At 39.0% G+C, this 21,616-nt stretch overlaps 1 protein-coding gene across 3 annotated transcripts; it reads right to left on the bottom strand.

Moving 5' to 3' along the window:
- Positions 1–14,072: 14,072 nt before the first annotated feature.
- Positions 14,073–21,269, bottom strand: LOC103941348. 3 transcript variants are annotated; one of them, XR_666451.3, is made up of 8 exons: positions 20,990–21,269; positions 20,624–20,709; positions 19,781–19,927; positions 19,573–19,681; positions 17,554–17,677; positions 15,906–16,176; positions 15,013–15,189; positions 14,073–14,661 (listed from the first exon to the last, which is right to left on the bottom strand). XR_666451.3 is itself a non-coding variant. In XM_009351539.2 (7 exons), the coding sequence occupies exons 1-7, from the start codon at positions 21,111–21,113 to the stop codon at positions 15,082–15,084; spliced, it is 969 nt and encodes a 322-aa protein (XP_009349814.2). In that variant the 5' UTR covers positions 21,114–21,269; the 3' UTR covers positions 14,687–15,081. The 3 variants fall into 3 exon arrangements, 1 of the variants encoding a protein (XP_009349814.2); XR_007253351.1 differs by lacking the exon at positions 14,073–14,661 and adding an exon at positions 14,687–14,862; XM_009351539.2 differs by lacking the exon at positions 14,073–14,661 and having other exon boundaries at positions 14,687–15,189.
- Between the last annotated feature and the right edge of the window lie 347 nt (positions 21,270–21,616).

A 21,616-nucleotide genomic window follows, 5' to 3' on the forward strand; every position in this document is an offset into this window, starting at 1 on the left:
TGGCTCGAGCTAACCTTTTGCCTAGTTGCTTCAGTAGTATCTTCATAAAGAACTAGGGTATCAGCAGCCTTTTTTTCAACTTGGTCGAGGGCTGCTTCATCAAGATTGCCCAAGGCTGTAGAATTAAGAAATAAAGTAAGCATTGAAAAAGTCACAACCATATAATCAGAGGAAGGGAATAGCAAGATAAATCACCTATCAACAGAAGTTGATTTTTCTCGTTAATAGCCTATTTCTAGCTCTCCAATTCATTTTTGGGGAGAGACTTAAAGAAGACTTGCCCGAAGATCCTATCATGGGCTTCTATGATGTCCCCACCGTATTTGTAAGACCACTTGGCCTCCCACCAAGCGGTAAACAGAGAAGTGCACTCAAATTTGAGAGTAGTGGGCTTGTGAGCGATCTTAGTCATTACCTCCAAGTTGCGCCTGCTTGCCTGAAATATGACCTCAAAATGAGAGCGAAAGTGAGAAGAGGTTCCACAATACACTGAGTCGAAGAAAAAGACTGTGATAGCCTGCCTAAATCCTAGCTGCCTCCACAGAAGTTAGAGTGGTAGACTTCTAGCCCACGTTTATAGCCAGCTTAGTCAGTACTCACTCCCCAAGCCAAGTCTATGTGCTAGATGTAACTGATGAATTTTTCTTTACAAAGTTGCTGGCATCATCTCCAAAAAAAAATTCTTGGAAAAGGTTGTCTGAAAAACAAGGGTACCTCATGAGCACAAAGGCACCCCACTCAAGATCAGTCATAGTTCTGTAAATCTTGAAGAAGTAGAGGCAGGAAAAGGTTGAGTTACTGGTAGTTGGAGCCTCTGCTAGAATTCGAGCAGAAGCTACTCTTTCAGGAAATTCCTGGTTTAAAGCTCAAAGATCTGGATCATCCAGATTGCTTCATTGAGATTTGTCTCAAAAGGTTGGTCCCTTGTCGTCTTATAGAACGAATGGTAGAGATGGGCGAGGATGAAGGGCCTTGTGGCCACATCATCAAAAGAGTGCAGAGCCTCCACCAAATGGATCCACTCCAGCTTCATTCCCTTGGATTTATTGGGGAACACATGCTTGTTCAACCAATAAAGGAGGAAGTACATATGCTCCTGAGCTAGTTAGCAATGGGAGAAGGCAGGTTATACATTTTCTTGACAAATAGGATGAAGTTCGCAAAGGAAGTCTCATAACTTTTGAAAGTCGTGGAGTTGTAATCCAAGCTAGTGATGGACATTGAGGCTTCAAAAATCTCAGTAGTTGGCTGGGCAGGAAAAGAACAATCATGGGTGATGTCCACTCACCAGCCCGACGACCTTAGCCAAAATACCTTAGCCATGTCTAAGACAGTTAGGGTCAAGGGCCCCATCCTGAAGTCAAATATGTTGGTCTCATTGTTCCAGAAAAGAAGGGCAGTGGACAAGAGCTCGTGCTTGGTGGGAATGGTGATCTTGGACATCATGATTAGCTCGTAGATGCCGTTTGCCATCCACTTCTTCTTCTAGATAGGCTCCATTTCATTCAATGACTTCAACTAAGTTGCGTCGGTCATGGAAGGGAAGCTTCTCTTGAAATTTAACCATTTGGCAGCTGATATGCCTTCCTCGGCTTCATAAGGGTTAGGAGTGTACCAATCCTTGGTGGGCATGTTGTTTTCTACAGCAATAGGGACCCTAAAAATCCAGGCATGTCCTATAGAGTGTGCCCCATCTTCAAGGAAGAAATTGGGAAATCGAGGCCAGCCTGAGGGCGATGAGATGACGATGAAAAGTGATGATGCCCTCACTAGACTCATATGCAGGATGCAATTTGGGAGCCATTGCTGGATCAAATAGTTGAAAAGGTAACAAGAACTAAGTTGAGGAAGGATTAAAGATTTGAGAAAATTTGTTGGGGATTACGCTTGTGGAAGGTAATGGCCGAAAAAATGATAAAGTGGAAGTTTTATAACGGACAAGTAGTTAACATTGGAAATCGTGGGTTAGTGCAAGAGTTTATTTAGAACAATTAAATGGTGCTAATACCCAGTTTCGGCAAGCAATTAATTTTAATCATTATCAAGGTCCTGATTAGCAGTCTTAATAATGATTAAAGGGGACACTATTTGGGAGGACATTTAATATTGGGCTCAAGGCAATTGAAGGCCCAAGCGTGCAAAAAAGTCAGAAAGGAATTGGGCTAGGACAGGTGGCAGCCTAGGATGAATTTAAAACATGTTTCTAGCAACTAATAGGCAACATGCCTATGTGAGAAATGACAAGTAATAGAGGGCAGCTCACCCTTAGCAAAAAACATTTTTCCATGGCATAGGTAGGTAATTAACAAGAAGATGATGACTCACCGTGCTCTAGAAGCCATCACCAAAATTGAAGGCATGGACACTTGGGCGAATAAGTCTATACAAATAGCAGAGAATGCAAGCAAAAAACTCTCTCAACCAATCAATCAAGCAACACTCAACTCTGCACTCAACAGCTAGAAATCAGAAAGTTTTATTTTGTTTACCCCCTTTACCCTTTTTCTAGTCACATGTCCACCATAGAAAGTTATCTTTTGTCAATTTTTAGAAGCTCTGCTACCATTCCTTTTGTCGTAGCATCAAATCCCTTTAAGTAAGCCTTGTTTATATTTTCATTTTCCAAAACTTCAATCTCTGTAAAATACAAGGAGAAGCGTCTACAACTACAAGAAGATAAACCTTGCCCACCAAAGTTGTAATCTTGCCCGAATCTCCTTTATTTGTACTTACATAGAGTAGATCTGTTTATGAATCTTTCATTAGATCCTATGTCATTTTTAACTACTTTCGTTATTAGTTTTATCCATGATTAATCCTATTAACTAATATCTCTTGTTTCCTTGTAGTCAACCTAATCTGATAACTAAGGAAATAACTTGAGTGATCTTGATTTCCTTCATAAATGAACATATGGTATTATAAATATAAAAAATCCTTGATCCACAGGCAAGAAAATAACTTAATATAGACTTAACCCATCAGTGAACAATCCTAATAAACCAAGGAGTCAAAGTGATTTGTGGCGTAAGTAAACAATGAATTAAACAACCAATAAAACAATCTATTAAATAAAAGAACAATGGCACGCTCAGACTTATATTAGCTTCAATTGTGAGCCTCAAGACCTAACAAAAACCCCACAAAAGCACCATTCAAATTAATAACAAACTTATTTTGCAGAAGACCAATCAATAAATCTTAACTGACAGGCAAGACAAGGAGAGTTATGCAAGGGACAAATCTAGCCCGAACAAGACTCTACAATAATTTTTTATCATAATCTGGATTGTTCACTTTGTAAAAAATTCATCCAAATCGTAAGACGCTTTAGTATCTTTTGTGCCATAAAAAAAAAAATGAAATGATCATGGCACCAATCAAATGGATAATTAACTGTGTACAAGTGATCTGAATTTTCAAAAACAGAAGTTAATTAACAACATAAAGAAGAAGAAGAAAAACAAAACACACTTTTGTGCAGATGATTAAAGGAAATCATTTTTACATGTACAGCGGGAAAAATGATTAAAAGAAAAGAAGATTGAGAAGCAGGTGGAAGATGATTCCGTTGGATTCAATTAAGCAGAGAAGAAGCCATTGGAGGCCTCAAGACCAACTTGGCTTCTGGGCTCCTTGCCCATTTGAAAAACTCCATCTTTTGGTGTCCAATCTTCTTCTGCAGGGTTTGAGCCAAAACCGAAACACAAGAAGCCAACTCACTCTTTAGCTACTGCTGATGATTATCATCATCCTTTCTTCCATTCTTCACCCTTCTCTCATACTCTTCAGCTACCAAAATTGCAATATCTGCCATTTCAATCTCTCTTGCTCTCTCTTAACTTGCTCTGAAATTGTTGAGACTTTGTTGATGATTTGAGTGAAAAGGAACTTGAGATGCTAGCAAAGTGGATAAGGCTTACAGGTTAATGGGTTCACACTATCCTTACAATATTCCATTATTTTTTTTATTTATTTATTTAGTGTAAGCGGTTTCATGGTTTAGTGGTTTTGGTTTCCATTTGATTGTTTATACACTTTTTTTTTGCTACACTTCTAGAACTTGATTTTGATGTCATTTTATCATATGTAACTCAAAAGTTATTATTTTATTTTTTTCAAACTCAAAATTCATTTTATTTTGATTTATGAACCCTCTCTTTTTACTGAAACTCAAAAGTCGCCCCTAAAATATATGTGGGAGTCACTAGCTAATAAGACAATCACATATATACTAATGAATTTGATTATAAATCTCCACTATATGTTAACAATCATAAAATATTAAGTTTAAAAGAAATTGAAGAGACAAAATATAAAAAAAATTGATTAGCCTGGTGCATCCACATCAAACCTATGGATGCAAATTTCTTCCTCCTTGATCTTGGACAAAATTGCACCTACAAAACAAATAACACTTTAGGGTCAAGGCCAAGAGCCTCACGTGCCCACGATGAATGTGGGGGCGGGTTCCTTTGGCCGAAGAACCTCCGATGCCAAAATTCGAATTAGAGAGAAAAATGTTTGAGAGTTTTGGAGAATTTTAGCAAGAGTGTGGAATGATCTTTTGGTCAAAATGGGAGCCTATTTATCGGGATAGGCCAGTCCTCTTTGGAGAAAGAGTGGCCAGCCATTAGGTGGGTTTTTGGTTTAATTTTGGTTTAATTAGCCAATTTTAATAGGTATTAATTGGCTAATTAAACATAAGGGGAATGTTTTGGTGGTTATAGAATATTTAGAATAAATAGATAATTAGGATATGTAATAATTAGCTAATTGATTTAGCTAAAAAAGGGAAATTAGGTAGAAGATATATGGGGTGAAATAATTTTTAGGGATTACCTTGTAGAAGGATTTGATGAGATGAATTTTTGAATTGTTACATTTTTTAGGCATTTCTAACTTGGTTGAGGATGATTGCCCGCTACTCGCGCATAGGAATCCTGATACGCCTCAAGGGTATTTTTATCTTCTTTATCCAAAAATCCACGTGTCGCCTTGTGACTATTTTTGGCTCCACAAATGCCCCCACACCTATTAGGCTACTCGTAGGAAAGGGCAGCAAGTGTAGAGATCTTCTTGCTTTAGGAAATGTAGGATTGTTTCCTATTTTGATGTTGATTCTCTCTTTAATAGGAAATTAGATCCTTCTAGGAAAGGGAAATAAATTTATCTCAAAGCCTATTTAAGTCCACCTTAAGTGGGTTATTAAATCAACTTTGGAGAGTGATTTATTCTACCCTACAAGAGAAAGAGAGCTTAGAGGATATTTGTTCCCCCTCCTCTAGCAATCTTCTACATCTTGCCCGTGCAAAGGATCATCTTTCGTTGCTTTCTTTGTTTTCTCCGCGCTGCACCGAGGTAAGAAAAAATTAATTTCCTTGTCTTCTCCTTGGATAATGTTGTCGCAGGGCAATCGTCGGGGTGGTGCGGCACGTCTGCTGGCAGGAACCAGGAGTCGACTTGGCATAGGCTGAAAAGGTGTTGTGGCAGGGACCATTACTTGGGCTGCTAGACTTGGCTAGAGCTAAGGGCAGCTTGCGCGGCTGGGACCGCGGATTGAGGCGTTGGGGCGCAATGCTAGACGAGTCGCAGGGCTCATGTCTTCTAGCTTCTTGGACCTGACGAGGGCCACGCCTACGATTAAGACAGATGAGGAGGTCGAGGGCCTCATGGGCTGCTTGAATACTGGGCATGCAGGCCTCCTGCCTGCTAGTCTGAGAGAAAAAAATGATGCTTAGCTCTCTTCACCGAGAGAAATGTGGGTTACTCTCGAGAAAGAAGGTAAAGAAGATCAAGGCGGAAGAGATCTTCCCCGTCTGCTCAAGAGATGCTGGTTAAGAAAAAACTGAAGACTTCCTCCGCTGCTTGTGAAGGTCCACCTGCTGTCGAGAAGCCTGTGATTGACATGACTTCTTCCAATAGAAAAAAAAAAAATAAGGCTTCTAGATCTAAGCCTGTGGCGCCTGCTATGTCAAGAATGGCTAATTCGATTATTTATAGTATTGCTCAGTATGGAGGTCTTGTCATACCCCCAGTGCCGAAGTCTATGCTAAGACATCCGTTGGAAGCTAAGTTTGGTTCTCATTCGGAAAGGCTTGCTATTATGAAGAGCGATAAGTGGACTTTGCTGCTAAAGTGGCGCTAAGGCCCACTCTCTCTGCTGCTAAGATTGATTAGCCTGCTGGGAAGGAGGAGACTGCTCATGTGGGCAACTGTGAGAAATCCACTAAGCTTGCTTCTAGGGAGGCTGCTGAGATTAGTGTGCTCTTGAAACTAGATCTGCTTGAAGACATGGACGCTTGTGCCAAGTTTGTTGATGGCGTTAGAAAGGTTTGTTTGCCTAAGTTCCTTTGTGAAGCATACGACCCATTATAGAATGACTGTTGTGCTTGCTATGATGCATATATAGCAAGGCTGCCAAGAAAGTGGTGAAGACTATGGCAGCTGAAGCTTATTCCTCATCCGAGGAGATCAAAAGGTTGGACTCTGAGCTCGTTGCATTGAAGGGGTCTAATATTTATGCCCTCACTTCTCTGCAGCTTGAGACCGCTCGCCAAGAGATCGTTGTCTTAAAGACTAGACTTGACGCGATCCAAGTTAAGTATGAAAGTGCAGAAAAGGAGATTGGATGTTACATACCTCAGATTCAAGATCTTGAGTTTGCAGTTTATGAGCTTTATTTCGTTGCTTGTGCATAGGATGAAGAGTTAATTGCTGTTTATAATCAAGTGATCCACTTCAAGAGAATCGTCGACAAGCTTAAACCCCAAGTGTTGGAACTTCAAGGTCTACTGAAGATCAACGAAAGTTTGAAGAAGAAGTGGATGAGCTGCAGCGTGTCCGTGTTAGTCTGCTCGAGGAGAATGAGCAGCTGAAGGGTGAGAAAGATGGGCTCGAGGTTTCGAGATTCTATTTCTCCAGAATACTTGCTTGCTTTTACTTTTGAGGCTTCCATTGGTGAAGTAGTTGAAAAAGTTGTTGCCCAGGCCAGGGCAGCCGGGGGTGAAGCGCTGGATGATGTCGCTGCTAAGAGCGTCGTTGCTACTAAAGATGTGGGGACCAAGTAGTCGTGGGATGTCCAAGCTATTGGAGTGCAGTCTTCTAGGTAACCTTTAGGATTTTCTTTGTTTTTCCTTGTAGCTCTTGTTTTTCTTCAACTTCGTTGGCCTTTTCAAGTTATTTATAAACATCCTCTATTCACTTTCTTCATCTTCGCTTCTTTTGTTCATGCCCTAACCTTTAGACTTTATAGACCAGTGGCAGGTGTACTACTTTTCTATAAGCAAACAGGCCTGCGTAGTCTATGCAATCGTAGGTGTTGGTATAGAACTTTGCAAAGTTGTTAGCCATACGGTTGGCAGCCAGATGCCTTACTTACAGAAGCAAACAAATCTGCGTAACCACGAGGCTGTTAACCTTGGCTTTCTCCAATTTCGTAGGTTGTGTAGCAAGTATCACAACATTTTAGGAATTGGTGTAAGTTGTTCCGCGCTTAGGCAGAGGTGAAGCTTATCGACTACGTAGCATGTCGGCAGTGGATAAAGCTTCGTATATGCATGCTAGCTTGTTTAACCTTTCATAAGAATGTGCGATTGTATAAGCTTAGCATGACTTTACTGCTCGAAGGGCAAGCCGTAGGCAGTCTTCTGGAAATCGTAGGCTACCTTAGTGCACTCGGTAGCAGCTTTAGGGTTCCAAGGCAGTCGTCCATTAGATGTACTGCATAATATGCCCCCTTCGTATCTAAGGCCTAGATCCCCACAGATTAGGCCAAGAGACCCAAAATCCTTCAGTTAGCTAAGCCTTGAAAAAGACCATTGTGGCTACTTTTAGGAATCCCAGCGCAAGCCATCGTGCATCTAGTTATACTAGGGCAGCCATACTCATCCATGTCTGGATATTCAGAGTGTAGAGTTTATCCTCCCGTCTTAGAGAGCTAACCTATATGGGTGTCAGGGAATTGGTTTACCCTCTCGCATTTCAGAGCATGGTTGTTCCATCGAGGGGGCGCAATTCCTGCGATGAGTCCCTAAGAAGGGCGCGGTCTTCTTTTGAAGTGCATGAGTGACCATTTGTTGTAAGCATGCAATTGAGCCAAGTTGTGATTACTTCTGAATTCCTCATTGAAAAACGAGTGAAACAAACGAGAACTTAGCTGTAAGGTAGGAACTGCATAACAACTGGATAGTCCTCGGCTTGTGAGGTGGTCCTTGTCGAGCTGCTTGAGTCTTCGGGCTTTGATGTAGTGGGAGGTCACACATGGTACTTCCTTAAATTGTAGGCACTCTACTGCTTTTCGATCTTTTTGTTGTTTCATGATGGTGAGGGTGTAATTATTCTTGCCGCCTACTCTACTGATCATGTACGGACCTTTCCATATGGGATCCATCTTTTTGGAGCCTTCTTTTTGATGAAGGTTTTTCTTAGGACTAGATCTTTGGGTTGGAACTGCCGGATCTTGGCCCTTTTGTTGTAGCTGGGAGGAACTCCTACTGGTAGGCTACAATGCGGATGATGGTCTACTCGCACTTCTCCTCTGCCAGATCTAAGCTTGTGGCCATCTCCTTACTGTTATGCTCAATGCTTGGTAGTAGAGCAGTGATACTTGACTTGATGACATTGGGATAAATGATTGCTTCCTAGCCAAATGCCAAAGAGAAAGGAATCTCACTGGTTGTTCATCTTTTGGTGGTGCAGTATGCCCATAGACATCCGGCCAGTTTGTCTAGCCATTTTCCCTTATTGTTTGTGAGGGATTTCTTGAGGCAGTCGAGGATCATCTTGTTGGATGCTTCGGCCCGCCTATTACCTTGGGGATATCTCGACGTGGACATGTGCTGCTTGATGCCATACTTTTGGAAGAACTTCGCCATACATTTGCCCACAAATTGCAGGCCGTTGTCAGTGACGATGGACTGTGGGATGCCAAATCGACAAATGATGTTCCTCCATAAGAAGTGTTCTATGTCCGTTTGAGTTATGGTCGTCTTGGGCTCTGCTTCTACCCATTTGATGAAGTAGTTGATTGCCACGATCATCATGCCTCTGCCCCTAGTAGCAGGTGGCAGAAGTCCTACTAGGTCGATTGCCCACTGCATCAACGGCCAATAACTTGTATACAGGTGAAGCTCGCTGGCAGGCAGTGCTGGTATCGGCTTATAGTACTGGTAGCGGTCGCACTTTTGTACTAACTTCTTAGCATCTTGGTGTATGGTAGGAGTCGTGGAGCTAGGGTCATGTTACATGTAGTAGGAGATGCTCAACTGCCGGTATTAGACCATTCTAGAGCTAAATTATGGAGCAAGGGTCAGCTAGGGCCGAGCGATGCGCAGTAGGAGGTAGTGCTCAACTGATGGTACATGTTGCTCCTATATAGAATCTTTTGGGGCGACGAGGACAAAACTTGCTTCCGAGTGTGTCATTCTAGTGTTCGTCTACCATTGGCGTGTCTTTTGGGCCGAGTTGTTACGTTCGTTAGAAAACTTTGCATTCGTCAGGGTCTACACCTTTATCGTCACGTGTTTAGATTGGGCAGAATAATGGGTCATAAGGATGACTGCATGCGTTTAAAGGTAAAACTTAAGCTTTCAGGTTGCAACAACTATCGCTAAAGTTAGCTTTTGAATTTCTGATAGCATCGACGAGAGCTTTTAAACTGTGGAATACAGGTAGTCGGCCCCCCAGCTTTTCTCGTATGATGGTAGAGCCTACTGCTGCTTCAGATACCATCAAACATGTGAATCAGTCCTCCTCTGCTTCCTGTTTGGATAGTAGGGAGGTGATGTCAAGTACTTCTTCAAGTCCTTGAATGTGCATTGGCGTGCCTCATCCCAAAGTGCATGCTTCTCTACTAGAGCGAAAGAGTCTGCTAAAGTCAGATCTTCTTTCATGATCAATTTTCTGAATAGCGGATGGTCTGCTGAAAGTCCTTTTTGGAAGGCTGCTCTAGCTATCGAGACGTTGCATCCAACTATCCTTGCCTTCTCTGCTTTGAACCTCTTCACATAGTCACGAAGCGACTCTTTTGGGTTCTTCTTGACGTTAAACAAATGGTAGGACTTCTTTTTGATCGAGCGATAGGATGAATATTCTTTGTAAAAACCAAAGAAAGTGTGTCGAAACTTCAGATAGATTGTGGTGGCAGGGTGTAAACCAATCTTGCGCCTCGCTTTGTAGAGTGGTGGAGAATATCTTGCACATGAGACTGTCGTTGTTTCAATGAAGGATCATTGCACTCGGTAATGTTTTAAGTGTCTTTCCCGGTCTTCATCCCCTTTGAAATATGTCAAATGTGGCATGTTGAACTCGCATAGAGGCTCTGCTTGCTCGATCTCGTCCGTGAAGGGTGACCTACTTATGTTGGTCATGTTCCGTCGTAGTGCCTTGTTAGTGACCTCGTTGCGTTGGAAATCACACAATCGTTTGGTCAAGAGTCTCTCTACTTCTTCCTGAATTTGCCTTTATTAGGGTAGCAGAGCTCTCGGCTACCCCTAGTCGTGACTTGCTATTCTAGGCTACTCTTCTACGTGCTCGGCTTGTCTATGCTGTGGCAGCGATGCATGTGGTGGATTCCTAGCAGGCGAGGGATTTCGCAAGCTGCTGGTTGAACTTGAGCCGGATTGAGTGACTGCTTCTCTTCGCCCATCGTGCTGCCTGCTCCGATGTGATGTGGAGAATGTTCCTTGCAGGCCTAGTCGCGAATGAACACTTCGCTTGGAAGGCTGCTCATGTTGACTATTGGAGTGTGACCCGAACCTTGAATGTATGCTCGTCCATAGGCCTAGCTGAGAGTACACGCTCCTCTGTGTGCTAAGACGAGAGTATATGCTATCTTGGGAGCCCAATCGGGAGTGTACACTGCCCAAACGCTCGATTCGTGGCTAGTCGAGTGGCTGCTTGCCGGGATGCTGCTGGAGAGGTTCTTCGTTTGCCATTGTCCTACTTTGGGACACCTCGTCTGAGGCACATTGTATCTCGATGCGCTGTAAGAGATAGTTCACCAAGGTCGTCTGCTGTGCGAAGTCGCTCGTCAACACTATGACTTGTCGAGACAAGTGTTGTTTTCCATTTGGGTTGGAAGAGTTTGGAAGGAATGTATCTCCTTGAGCAATGGAAGTGTGGTAGACTCTGGGCACGAGATTTGAGTTGGGAAATGTCAAATCCACAGAAAAATGTGGTGAAAATGCTCCCGGTTCGATCGTCGGTTCAGAAATTTGGAGCCGGGATGGTTGAACTAAACTTAGACCGATTTGGGCTGCTAAGAAGGCCACAGGAGCAGGCTGTGCCATGAGAGTGGGCTGCTCGGTGGGAGCAGGCTAGGCCGCGATAGTGGGCTGCTCGGCGAGAGCAGGCTGGGCCACGAGAACAAGTTGTGCCATGAGAGTGGGCTACTCGGTGGGAACAGGCTGGGCCGCGAGAGTGGGCTGCTCGGCGTGTGGCGCACGCAATTGCAAAGCTTGGACTCGAGCCCGTGCAAGCTTGGATGGCACAGCTTGGGCCATGGTGGAACCTCGTAATGGTGGTGCCACTCCGCCTATGACCACAATTAGCCTTGCGGATCGCCGCGGTCCCATTTCTTGAGTATTGGAATTTTCACTTGTGGAATTTTCTAAATTTCTACCCATTATATTCTTCTTTTACGTTTTATCAAAGAATCTTTGCAAATAAAAAAATTCTAATAATAATAACGTATGAAAAATACAAGGGGACTAGAAAATAGAAAAAATAGACAAAAAACCTTTTTACGCGAGAGTCTTCTACGAGTGTGGATCTCTAGCTCTCAATGAAAGCACCAATTTGTGGATGCAAATTTCTTCCTCCTTGATCTTGGACAAAATTGCACCTACAAAATAAATAGCACCTTAGGGTCAAGGCCAAGAGCCTCACGCGCCCACAATGAATTTTGGGGGGGGGGGGGTGCGGCTTTGGCCGAAGAACCTCCGATGCCAAAGTTAGAATTTAGAGCGAAAAGTGTTTGAGAGTTTTGGAGAATTTTAGCAAGAGTGTGGAATGATCTTTTGGTCAAAATGGGAGCCTATTTATAGGGATAGGCCAGTCCTCTTTGGAGAAATAGTGGCCGGCCATTAGGTGGGTTTTTGTGTTTAATTTTGGTTTAATTAGCCAATTTTAATAGGTATTAATTGGCTAATTAAACATAAGGGGAATGTTTTGGTGGTTATAGAATATTTAGAATAAATAGATAATTAGGTTATGTAATAATTAGCTAATTGATTTAGCTAGAAAAGGGAAATTAGGTAAAAGATATATGGGGTGAAATAATTTTTTGGGATTACCTTGTAGAAGGATTTGATGAGATAAATTTTGAATTGTTGCCTTTTTTAGGCATTTCTGACTTGGTTGAGGATGATTGCCTGCTACTCGCGCGTTGGAATTCTGATATGCCTCAAGGGTATTTTTGTCTTCTTCATCCAAAAATCCACGTGTCACCTTGTGAATATTTTTGGCTCCACAAGACCCACATAACAAAATTAACAGAATTAATAAAATGTAGAGCGAATTTTGAGTTTTATATAGTAAAATGATGACTTTTAAGTTTCAAGGGGCAAGATGAGATCAAAATAGTGTTCCGAGGGACAAAGTGAAGTAAATTTTGAATTTTAGAGAGTAAAGTAACGACTTTCAAATTATAATAGACAAAGTAAAATTAAAATCAAGTTACAGATGACGTAGCTAAAAATTAACCTTATTTTAATTAAACATGTGGCGGGCGGCTGTTGGAAATATAACTGAAAGTGGGTAGGCATTGCTAAAAACCTCTAGAGGCCTAACACCTGTGGTGTATAACAGATTTATATCATCCGGCATGACATGTATGCACTATTTTATGTTTGACGACCTCCTCAAGCATCAAATAAATTCCATCAAAAGAGTACGTATTAAGGTCTTCCACAAAAAAAAATAAATAAATAAATAAATAAATAAAAGAGTACGTATTAAGAGGACTTACATTATATGAGTGTACGGTCACATGATGTTTTTGTGTAATATATTATTATGTAACAATAAATTATAAAATCTTACTGTCACGTGGTGGTGACTAAGTTTCATGTAAGCTACTTTTTGAGTAACTCAAAAATTAGGAGTAAAATATTTAATTTGGATTAAAATAAGTCAGTAGGTTAATAAACATAAAAAAGTAATTTAGAATTATAACTGTGGGAAAAACTAATATCACCTTGAAACAAATTATAATTGTAGTTCAAAACATCTATGTGGCGGATACATGCATGGGGAAAATCCACCGTTTCTGTGAAAAATCTAAACCCGATAGAGCTGCAGCTACTGTTATATCTAACACTTTCTTACACGATTCGTTAACACAATACGTAAATGATACGAAAATAACAGATGTCGGATCGATACGATAACTAATCAGGTCACACGATAAGAATCCGTTAATAACAGGTCTTTAATAGATTTATATGAGAGTGATACACGGATAACCCGTTTCAACACTTTAAGAAAAATGTTATTTTGATAATTTTAATTTTTTAAACTACTAAAAAAATTTACTATAAAATACAATAGTCATAGTGTATATGTACATATTGTACATCAAATATATATTATTATATTATTATTCTATGCAACTTTAAGACTTAAGTATGATTATGGGATGAAAAAAAACTTTATGTACTAAATGTTGAAAACTATGAAAATTGAGGATAGTAAACTGAGATTAATCCTAAATATATGTGACAATGTGGAAAACATTATGCTAAATTAGTATTATGTTTTCCATTTTTTTGGGTCAACTTATTTTCATTTCATTATTTATTTTTTAAAATATTTTTTCTTTAATAGATCGGATCATATTATCTAATAATATTAACGGATTAATTTCAAATCAGGTCATATTACCTGTTTACATTAACTGGAGTTACACAACACGATCCGTTAAGATATTAGATGTCACTAAAACAACACGAACAGAAAACACAGCACGAATGCCAGGTCTAGCTACTGCTACTTTTTTTCTGTCTTACCTCTAAGGGGGAAAATTTTTTACTAGACGACATTATGAACCGATCATTAGTTAGGTGTTGAACTTAACACAAATATAATACTTATATTTCATCAAATGAAGAGGAAATATCACTTACATCGTAATACTAATTAATCTCTCTTAAACATCCGAGCATGAATGAATTGAATTTATGCCCTATATTACGGAAAGATGAAAAAGTTTAAACAAATTAGCACCAAGTTATGGAAAATCACCCCTCTAATCTCGTACTAAGCAATATTGCCAACTACAGGATTTGGTTCCGCGTTTTCAAATGCTACGGGGCATTTTTTTGAAGAGAAGTGTCACTAAAACAATAACCAGCCGATACTAGTTTCTATCATTAACTAAACTGATTCACTAGAGGGCACAGTGAATTGGATCCTCTCCGAGGCAAAGCCTTGGGATTCTGCTGATCTACTAACACGGGCCGTTAGATTTTGATCTAACGTCTACAATTATTATAATTTTAGAGGGACCTCCCTGTTTGTAGCCGTTGGATCAAAATCCAATGATCCTTATCATTGGATCGGGAGGATCCCAAGGCTTTGCCTCGGAGAGGATCCAATTCCGAGGGCACAGTTTCAGAATACCGTTATGCAAAGGCAGTTCAGACTTGTAATTTTTATTGCCTGCGAATGGAAGGACAAAAGGAAAAACATAAAACCCCAAGATAACATAAGCAGTAAAAATGTTTAGCACAAGGTAGCATTCAGTCATTCCCCCAAACAAAGAAATGTGAGAAAGTTACCGCGTACTATCCTTACGGCTTGAAAACATCAATCCTGTACATGTTAGTTACTTTGAGATTATCCTAATCTTGATTTCTTACACTGAAAAAAGAAGGCAGTACCATTTCACATATTCTCGTACAAAAATTTACAAATATAACTGAACAGGAAGAAATGGCTACGGGACCATCAACCCTTTTCAGATCAAAGTGAATGAGACTCAGAAGTCTACAGGAAAAATACTTGACTCACCAAATGCAGAGGCAGGCAGTCTTCTCAATATCATGTTATTTTGCTGAACAGTAAACAAGCCCTCTTTATCTATAATAGGCCGAGCGCTTTCAGCTGCTGAATATGCTCAGGTGGGAGAGGAGGGGCAGACCAATCAGATCCGGTCATCTCACCATCAACATCCTCGACAACATATTCCTACACGAGTAAACAAACTTTTTCCAATAAAGATCCAGTAGACAATATGCAGTATCATTACCGCGTAAAGAAATGATAAATTGTTTATTTAGTTTATAGTAAAGAAAAATCTGTTTAAGCCATTACGAATTTAAATAGACCCACTAATTCATCAGCAAAACAACTCATAGATCAAGCTGAGGAGATGACATAAAAGCTTCCAGAGCTAAACATGCCTCTTTCCATAAATGGGCCAAGAAGACATGATCGACATCTCATAATCTAATGGAACTTGGAAGCGCATCTTAAAATTTATATGCAAAATAAGTGCTTGACTAAACAATAAAACTTTTGACAGGTCTATAATAATACAATTATGTCCCAAACCATAGTGCTTTAGCAAAATTTGATTTAAACTGAGGATTAATTGCAACATGTGTGGGTAGATGCAAAGTTAGATCATGTTTCGCTAAGAGATTATAGTTTTAACTACACTACTTCTCATTGATGACATGGGTTACCATGCGCTAATGTTTAGCCTGCTACAGATGTCCCTCTACTGAACTCACTACAATTTGGTGGCCTTAGTAGTCAAGAAAAATTCAAGAACGACGTTCAGTCATTGATCTTTACTTCTTGGTTTAGTGCATGATGAAATGGTAATCTGTAATCAGTGTCTACACTGTATATCAACATGACCTGAAAAACCAAATATAAAAGTAAGGTCCCTAACTCACTTTTGTCAGCATCCTTTTTGCAAGTATATGATAATGCCGCTGCCAAATCCGTTGTCCAACCATTGTAGCTACCAGGACACTGTAGAATATCCCAATCACGGTAAAAAGTCCCAGTACAATCAGAGTCATTATAAATAATATTGGTAGCCCTGCTTCACCAGCGCCTCCCAAGCAACCACATTCACCTGCCATACTTGCACAACTTCCCCAGCATGTGGTACAGTCAGTCCACATACAAAGTGTTCCAGGTAAATGACAGTCTGCGCACACACTGCAATGATTGTTCAAAATTAAGCTTCCTCATCCAAAATTTGATTTCAATGAATAAACACTAGATTGTCATGTGAACTAATGCATCAAAAGGACAACATATCATATTACGCAGATAAAAGGAGTGGACAGATGTCACACAATAAGGCCTCATTTGTTAGAGAGGATTGCCTTGGATAGGACTATTTACTATATTGAAGCCATTTTAAAGGAAGAAATGGATGACAACTTTCATATTTTGTCCAAGTTGAAAGTTACTCATGAAGGAAAGGTGTCCCTACTAATCTCCACCAAGATGGTAGAATTAAAAGGACAACTTTTCTTCACAAGTAATCTTCATCTTGGACAAAATAAGGAAGTTTTCATCCTTTTTTCCATTCAAAATGCCTTTACAAAATGCCTTTGATATGGTAAAGGCATTTTGATTAGTCCTACCCAAGCCAATCCTCTCTAACAAACGAGGTCTAAGTGTCTGGGTTGTGATATATTATAGAGTATCCAATTATTGATGCAGTAAACCCAAAGGAACAAACAAAAGAAAATTGAGTTGATGCCATCAGGTATTGAGTCAAATTTTCAAACATTGTTGAAATTGTAGAAAATGCATATAGATGATAGATAATCACAAGTACAAAGTTTGGTAATATGAATGAAACCTATCTGCGGTAAATAGAAAGTCAACAAAAAGTTGTGGTACAAGATATTAAGTAAAAAAAATTATAAATAAAAAAATTATAATAATAATAAAAATAAAATAAAAAAATATATTACTAAAGTGTAATATATGCAAGGAAAATACATTTCCTCATTTGCCAATGAAGCAATTAAAATGAAAAGGGACAAAGGAACAGAAATTCGACAATCCAGTATATGCATGCATGGAATCAAACGTCAAAATTTTAAAATCGTTATACTATTATTAAGAGAATCCTCCATATCAACCAATGAGGGTGAAAAAAAAATGCCCTTAAATTATTTTAATTTGAATAAAATAAATTTAACATGTTCAAGGGAGAAGGATGATTGTCAAGAACAATACAAAGCACACCTGTAAAATCTAAGAGTTGCTGTGGTTTTAGCTTTTAACTTGGTTTTATTATCCATGCATCGATATCTTACAAACACAAATTCTTCAGGGTAAATACAAAAGGGAATTGTTATTGGCACTCCAAAAATCCAATTGTGTACTCCAAACTTACTATATTAGAAAGGAAAATACTGTTATGAGGAGTTCACAATTAGATTTTTGGAGTGCTAATAATAGTTCCCGTACAAAATCTTAATATATTTAAGAGGTGTAATATGACCACGTAAACAGCCTGTTGAATTAAATCATGTGTACCAACTGGGTTAAAGATTCCCAAGTGTAGACTTATACCCAGGCTGACAGCAACAAAGGCATAATTCACGACATGGCTGAGCCAAATCATTGCGCACTCTACGGTCATAACAAGTAATGAAGCAGCCAGACAACCCAAGCAAAGCGAAAAACAACAAAGCTCCTGTAGTCAACAATAAGTATGTAAAATTACCAAAACCAAAAAAGAGAAGATTAACCCAGAGAACAAAGGAGCAATCAAGTACTCTACCATTATGCTAAATCTACATTTCAATATTTGAATCAGATGATTAGTAATTCCCAAGCTAAAGAACTGAAAAGTTATAAAAAAAAGAGTTGTAGCAAAGATATCATCGTGGTCAAAAGAAACATAACACTATCTTGCTATTTTTTTTCTTTTTAATTTCCAGAACCTTAAGACAAAGATCTCCAACAGAAACCACTTAAAACATATACTCCTTGCGGTCAAAGGTAGCAATGAGACTCCAATCAAACCAGCTTCCATAGGTCACGATTCCTACACAAACTTCCATGGGACACAACTTATAAACCCTAAACCCTCAAAAGTTTCCCCAAAAATCAGAGAACCAGAGTAAAATGTAGAAATACTATGTATAAAACAATGGTAGTGTTGTGAGAGATAACTATGTTTCATATGAGAAAAAAGATTTATCCGAGAACACAATTTAACTGTCTTGAAATTTTTGTTCCTCTGTGTAATAAAGATTGAGATACCATAACAAAATGCTAATGTCATTATTTAACAGCAGTGTTCAGCCGATCATTTATCATAAGTTTGTAACCCAGTAACACACCACTAAATGTATTACCCCTTCAGTTTGTATCTTCCTCCCGTGAAGGTCTTGGAAACCCCCTCACTCTCTGTATTTCTTTTAGCTCTTTCTTATTGGGATAAAACTTCTCTGGTTTAAACATGGCTACAGAAAATATCACTAGACTACATTTGCGGATCTTCATTATATATTTCCTGAACCTTAAAACATCAAATTGATCTGTAAAATTCAGAATGCTACAAACACAACATTAATTTGTAAACAGATTCCCATAAGATCATGAGTTTTCGGAAACCATTTTATCAGCAAACATGAAAGTGAAGTGAAACGAATCCATGTGCTTCCATCTGGGAACAAGAGTATTCACTGTTGTCACACCTAAATGTCAATCTTTCAGTCGGGAACTGTTCAACAGATGGAGACAAAAATAAAGTTGATCACGCGTTTAATAAAGTCATCATATCTAATCTCCATTCTATCACCTCTATTCCAGTATTTAAAAGGGAAAGAAAACGTTTCTGTATTGACACAATAACAAATGAGACATTTTAACATGTAGTACTGTTATTTACAAACTTATTTTTATATGAATGATCCTTGATTAGTGTTTTAGCACCAAAACTAGACCCACTAATCCTATGGCCCTTAACTAGTTACTTTTCGAGGACCATAATATCCTCTCAGCTGCTTTGATCAAAACATAAGAGAGCTTGCTTGGTAAATAATGATTTAAATTGGAAGCAATACTGCGGTGGGCCCTGAAGGCCACAGTTTCTTATACAATTGCAAGTGCTAGTGCCTAATCAAGTACATGTCCATGACAAATACGGATAGAGTATAAAAAACTGAAGAAAAAAAAAAGAAGTGATATTCTCATTCCAGTCCATATGTCTACTCAATCACATGTTTACTAATGATCTTTTTTTTTACCATGTAATTTCAATCTCATCTGCATAAAGACGTGACAATAAACAATAACATTTCTGAATTGCAACATCAGTGTATCAGTGCAATTAATTCAAATCTAAAGTAATCTTAGAAGATCTTCCTCTTCTTTTTTCTGAACAATCTGATGAACATATTCATCTAAAAAATCTTGATCACAAAGACATAGAAATAAGTCGGTTAACAAACAGAAAGAATTCAGGCCAAGGTGCCATAATAATTTTGTATGACCCAAAATCAGAATCGCATACACTATAACAACATTTATCACTAATTATTTCTCTAGCATAAACATTTACATTATAACTTGAGACTTTACCGCATATATAGTAGAAACTAAGCTCACTGTCAAAACCCCATGCAAGACGAAGCCAGAATTGCTGGAAACCATCTATTAAATAAGCCAAATAGGCCAATGAAGTAATCACCTGTACAATGAACAAGAATAATCAATGTTTAGATATGCAAATCATATGCAAACTATCAAAGCAAAAGAAAGCAACTAAAAGAAAAAACCAATGACCTACAAGCTGAACGGCCAGAAATATAAATATAATGTCCCTCGTCACAAAGAATCGGAATTTCAAGGTTCGCCATTTTCTGTCAGCAACAACATGAACTCTCAAGTGGTAAGGAGCCTTGCAGGTTGTACAATGAGCAAATGCAAACCCTTCCTGAAAAAGTTAGATACGATAATCAGATATCATTTGGAGAAACCTAACAAAAGCCCGACACCAACATGTGGACAGACGGTGCTAATTCGTCTTAGATAAATCATACGCATTAAGCAAAGACAAATTAAAGCCCATTTCCAAGGTCTTCAAATGTGGTCTTACTGCAACAGTCTAAAACTGACTGAAGTAGTCATCAACAAGGAAAACGAAACTAATTTTCTACTCATGCAAACCACTGCGATCAATATCTTCTTAACAAACAGCTGGCAAGTGGCAACAAATCATGACAATGCAAGCCTAACAAGATCTCAAATCCATTTCAGCATGCCAGACAGCCAGAGACATTAGGGTTGACGGGAACTTCACTTCAATAGAATTTGTTTCATACCTGACTACAACAAGCACATTTTGATGCCCATACACGACACAACAATCTAGATTCTAATTTATGACCTTTGCTTGTCATTGGATTTGCATTCTATTATTTTTTAAACATCTGAAAGTGAATCATAAAACGGAACTAATACAGTTTGATAAGAATGATCGACAACAAGTAATTAATTACGATAGAGTAGACCAATGAGAATCATGGGATCAATGAGCTTGCATTTGTATGGAAAACCACAACATGGTGTTATATGCACTGAATTTGAAAAGAGAAAACCAAAATCGAAAAAATAGAGATGGCAACAAAACCTTTACAGCTCTCCAATGATCCAAACACTCCCGGTGGACATACTTGGAAGTCCCTTTGCACTTGCACGGAGCAATGAAGTCCCTGCCTGAGTGAAAAAAAAAATCCCACTATAAGCTTCTAATACCAAACTCTAAGCATTTAAAAGGAACCCACAAAAAGAATCATAATTTTACACAAAAATTCGAAATAAATTTGAACTTATTAAAAAAAAAAAAATTAGAATTGTGCAACATTTCCAATTGCAAGACACGCTGATTAGGCTGGTTGACTCGAAAAGAACAAAAAAATTAGAACTTGGCAAAAACCAATCCTATAGAAAATCAAATCAATTGGGTGAGCGAATAAGTGAAGTGGAAGAGAAATACCATCACTTTCAAGGCAAATTCGACACTGGATTTGTTCGCCAGGCCCCGCCTCGAGGTCGATCTCGCTAGGCTCGGTGATCTGCTTCGGAGGGATGAGAGGCGAAGCGTCTGAGTGATCGGCCATCGAATTGATTTAAAGAAATGGGTCTCTTCAGTTTCGAAAATGTGAGTATTGCATTGAGCCAGGCCCTAAATGATTTCCCTAATTTCTCTTTTTGTTGCTTCTCGCTCGACATCTGTTGATTATTGCATGGTCTTATTGCGACAAGAGATTTTTCAATGTTATCGCAACACAGATACTAATACTATGTTAGGGAAGTTATTTATCCGAATATAGTCTTATTTGTTTAATAACACGTCGTGTTTTAGTCACGTTTGAAAAAAAAATTTGTTACGACAGGTGGAGGAGACAAAAGAGCATAAACAAAATTTGACTCTCGTTTGGATGCATTTCCTATTTGCTTTCTTTTTCATTTTTTTAGGTTCCATCACCGTGCTCCGTAGATTATTAGGGTGCTTCAATCCGGGATAATGCACTGAAATTGTTGAGAAATGGGGAGAAAAATTTGACTATTTCTTTTACTACTATGCTCACCTACACAAACACAATTCTTTATTTACAATAAT

The sequence above is a fragment of a genome, unplaced genomic scaffold, assembly GCF_019419815.1.
Source record: "Pyrus x bretschneideri cultivar Hongxiangsu unplaced genomic scaffold, Pyrus_bretschneideri_v1 Contig56, whole genome shotgun sequence".
NCBI lineage: Eukaryota > Viridiplantae > Streptophyta > Magnoliopsida > Rosales > Rosaceae > Pyrus > Pyrus x bretschneideri.